Raw genomic sequence first — 3,947 nt, 5'->3', positions numbered from 1 at the left:
AAAGCAATGCGGCAACATAGAACTGGCAGAGCGTAGGGCTATTGGCCATTCCCTGTGGAAGGACCTTAAACTGAAATCTCCGATAAGGAGCCTGAAAATTAGTGGACGGAACAGAGAAGGCAAATTTGTCCCGATCTTCAGGGGAGAGGGGAATACAGAAGAAACAGTCCACGATGTCAACCACAGCCACATACCAATCCCTGGGAATGGTGGTGGGCATAGGGAGGCCAGGTTGCAGGGAGCCCATAGGGAGGAGGCGAGCATTTATCGCTCGGAGGTCGATCAGCATCCTCCATTTACCAGATTTCTTCTTTAACACGAAAACGGGAGAATTATAAGGGCTGAAGGACGGCTCAATTTTATCCTCCTTCAAAAGCTTCTCCACCAAAATTTCTAGGGCAGTGAGCTTCTCAGCTGTAAGGGGCCACTGGTCCACCCAGACCGGGTCTGGATTTATCCAGGTCAAACGGGGGGCGAAGCTCAAGGCAGTGGCCCCGACCCATTTCCCGGAGGGGGGTCCGAGGTGGTTAAATACATGCCCATCTGAGAAAGAAGGCCCCTGCCCCACAGGGCATAGGGGAGATCTGGCAAACATAAAGGTGTAAAGAAACCCTCCAGGTCTTCCATGGCCCATGGCAGGGGGCGGGCAGCCTGCTTGGCTCTTTTGCTCCCGCCTACTCCTCTGACATCTAGAGTGGGGAGAGTCAGGGGCCAGTTTTTGTGCCATTGGGCGGCATTAATAACCGAGCAATCCGCACCCGTGTCAACCAGACCGAGGACGGGGACACCAGAAACCAGAACGACCATAGAGGGGCGGGTCGAGGAAATGCAATGCGTCCAATTTAGGCTGGGGTGGGTCTCGCTTCCTTTGTCAACTAGGGGTAAAGCCTTGCCAAGCAGCTGGCCACTATGCAGGGGGGTGGGAAAATCATGGGGATTAAGCAAAATCACAGGATCCTTGGAAGACTCAACAATCTGCGTAGGGGTTATAAAATCAACCAGGCCCTCCACTCCAATAACTAGTGCGGGATAGAAGGGACAAGAGGCAGGGACAGGTGTTCGCCCCCCCGGAGGGAGGTGGAAGGGCTGATTTGGGGGGGTCCCAAGAGGAGGGGCCATCAGAACCGGGGAGGTCGGGCCGCCTGAGGGGGCTGCGGAGGGGGAACGGCGGTCGTCCCCCTCCACCCCCAGTTTCCCTGTGTGGCAGCCATGGAATCCGGGGCATCCCCAGGGGGGGTGCTTGAGGGCCTTAAAGGCGAGGACGCCGGATTTTTGAGGCAGCAATACTTAGCCACGTGACCTGGCCTTCCACATGCGAAACACTTGGGGGAGCTCTTGCGAGGAACGGCGTGGCATTGAGCCTTGAAATGGCCGCTCTGGCCACACCCAAAACAAACTTTACTGGCCGCACGGGCGGGGTCAGAAGAAAGCCGTTGGACGGCTGCCAGGATGTTACTGTCTCTCTCAGCACTGGCCAAAACCAGCTTTTCTAGGGCTTGGACCAGTGCGTTATCTCTGGAGGCGGCTGCTGCAGCCGACTGTGTTAAGGGGTCGTCTGGAGGCAGGTCCATAAGCTTATCCACTATGTCAGAAAGAGGGGCATCGGAGGGCAGTGCGTTAACGGCAGCTGCCTCCCAAGAGCGGAGGCCCTCCTTCACCAGTTGTCTAATCAACGGTTCCATGGCTCTGCCCTCCCCGATGGATCGATGGATAGTCTCCTGGACCTCATTAACAAAGGAGAGAGGGGACTGGCCGGGCCTCTGTTTCAACCCTACCAGCTTGGTCCCAGACCCCTGGCCCCTAACCGAGGCTTTCTCCCAAGCCCTCATATGGGCCTCCTGGACATCGTCCAGGTCGGCATGTCCATAGGCTAGTTGGACTGCCGGGTTAGCAAAGTGCCCCGTCCCGCAAATCAAGTCCTCCGTATCTTGCAGGGCCCTCTGAGGTCTGAGCGGGGCAATTCGCCGGGCCTCTCTCCGAAGCTGCACCTGGTAGGCTAGGTATGTGGATGGTTCCAGACAAGCCACCGCCAGCCCGTCGAAATCAGTGGGTGTCCAGGGGTGGGCAGCAACTAAATTGGCAAGCAGCTTCTTGACATAGGGAGAGGCTGGGCCATATGTGGTCACAGCTTCTTTAAAGTCTTTCAGGGCCTTATATTGGATGGGGGCATGAGTGTGACCTCCCGTCAAGGGATCAGTCAAAATCGGGAACATGTCCCAGGAGTCAAAGTCAACCTCCGCCCCCGCCTCTGCGGCCAGACGGAGGCTCCGCCTCAAAAGTCCTTCCCCCGCACTCGGAGGGACCGCCCCTTGAGGGCAGTAAGAGGGGGGTGTCGTGACTTCTGGGAGGGGCCCTCCATGGTTCCGTGAAGGAGGCGGAAGAGGGCCCCACCCTTCAACATGCGGCGTCTCCAGGGGCGCCATCTTAGAGGAGCACGGGACTGGAGGGAGGGGGGATCTCCACCCTTCATCTTCCCGATCGTCGGCCACCCTTGGGTGGACCCCCTTACCTGGATTCTGAGCCCTCTCTCTCCTCCTTCTTGTTTCTCGGGGGAACCTTGCTGTCTCTTCTTCCTCTGACTCGCTCAACACCGGGGCTGATTCTCGGGCAACCTTTTCCAGGTCCCCCCACGGGTATTTAGGGCGATAGTTCCTGTTCCCGTCCTTAGATTCCTCATGGCCCCCGGACCCCTCTGAGTCTGACCCCGCTAGAGACGCACCGCACTGGGTGCTAACTGAGCACGGCAGGGGGTGTGGATCTGGGGCGGTCACCGCTGCCGCCACGATTTTGAAGACCCTGAAGTCTTCGGGTGACAAAAACCCCGGGCACATCTGACTATAAGACGCCATCTGTTGACCTACAGCCTGCCACTTATGCGGCTGTAAGCCCGAGGGTTTCACCCAGGGGCAGATCACCAGAACCTTCTCAATAAACTGCCTGCAAGTCTTTATAGGGAGTTTAGCGCTCCGCTGTGCGCACAGCTTATAAAGCTGGGCGGTCAAGACCCCCTTCTCCTCCGCTCGAAACACAGGGATACCAAGCCCTGAACCCATACTGTCCTCTTCCCGAGAATCCTTTTCTCGAGGCTGTCTGGTGGCTAATGCAGACCAGCTGCAGTTAGCAGACCGTCCGCCGGCTAGGTGGGATGTCCTCCCCGGGCCCAAGCGCTCAGGTCCCTGTCAGGTCCCTGTTCGGGCGCCAGAATGCCAGGGTCCCTCTGCCCGTGGAATCCTCACCTGCCCTACGGTCCTCTACTTACCCATATCCGGGTCTTCGGTCGTCACCGGCCCCTTGAGGGGAACAATCACCAGACAGAGAGCGGAGGGAGTTTTTTTGGGGGGTGTTTATTCTCCACTGATTACATCGCGTCTCGCGTCTCTCCTCTACTTCCGCCCCAGGGCCTTTATAGCCCTTCCCGACCCTTCTCGCCCAATCATCAGTCCCAACAGCATTTATCACCATATATGGGCTCCTGGTTATACTAGTCTTCTTCTCCGCCCCTGGGGCGGGGCAGGGTCCCTTTACACTTATTGACATGTTAAAATGTTTATTATTCTTTATGAGTGCTGATTTCACAATAAAAAATGAAAATTAAAAAATGTAACTAAATTGGAATGTCAATTCATCATGGATTTCTGGTAAGTGCATTCACTATACAGTAGTGTAAGATTATAGGCTTACAGAATTAGATGGTCTGAATTTAAAACATGACAGTGTTTCTTTCTGGCAAGGGCAAACCACCAGCATATAAACATACATTCAAATAAATTGTACTGGGAAACAATTTCCTTCCTGAAAATGCTACCCTGTCCTTTTTCGAACAGCAGAAGATTATATGATAATGCTTCATTTTAATTCTTTGCAATAGTATTAAATCATGATGAAAAATGAAATACAGTAGAAATGGTAGACATTCAGCCATTGTTCTCTTTTCTGTGCTAAATTGT

The 3,947-nt window shown here is 54.9% G+C and overlaps 1 protein-coding gene across 1 annotated transcript; it reads right to left on the bottom strand.

Moving 5' to 3' along the window:
- Positions 1-1,118: 1,118 nt before the first annotated feature.
- LOC138151555 (endogenous retrovirus group K member 5 Gag polyprotein-like) lies at positions 1,119-3,053 on the bottom strand. Its single transcript, XM_069075097.1, has one exon. The coding sequence runs from the start codon at positions 3,051-3,053 to the stop codon at positions 1,119-1,121; it is 1,935 nt and encodes a 644-aa protein (XP_068931198.1).
- Between the last annotated feature and the right edge of the window lie 894 nt (positions 3,054-3,947).

The sequence above is a fragment of the Petaurus breviceps genome, unplaced genomic scaffold (genome assembly GCF_028583685.1).
Source record: "Petaurus breviceps papuanus isolate PSGF00001 unplaced genomic scaffold, PetGlider_PUasm1.0 90903, whole genome shotgun sequence".
Taxonomy (NCBI): Eukaryota; Metazoa; Chordata; class Mammalia; order Diprotodontia; family Petauridae; genus Petaurus; species Petaurus breviceps.
Note: the sequence above shows the minus strand (reverse complement) of the source record. Positions and strands in the feature narration are given on the sequence as shown.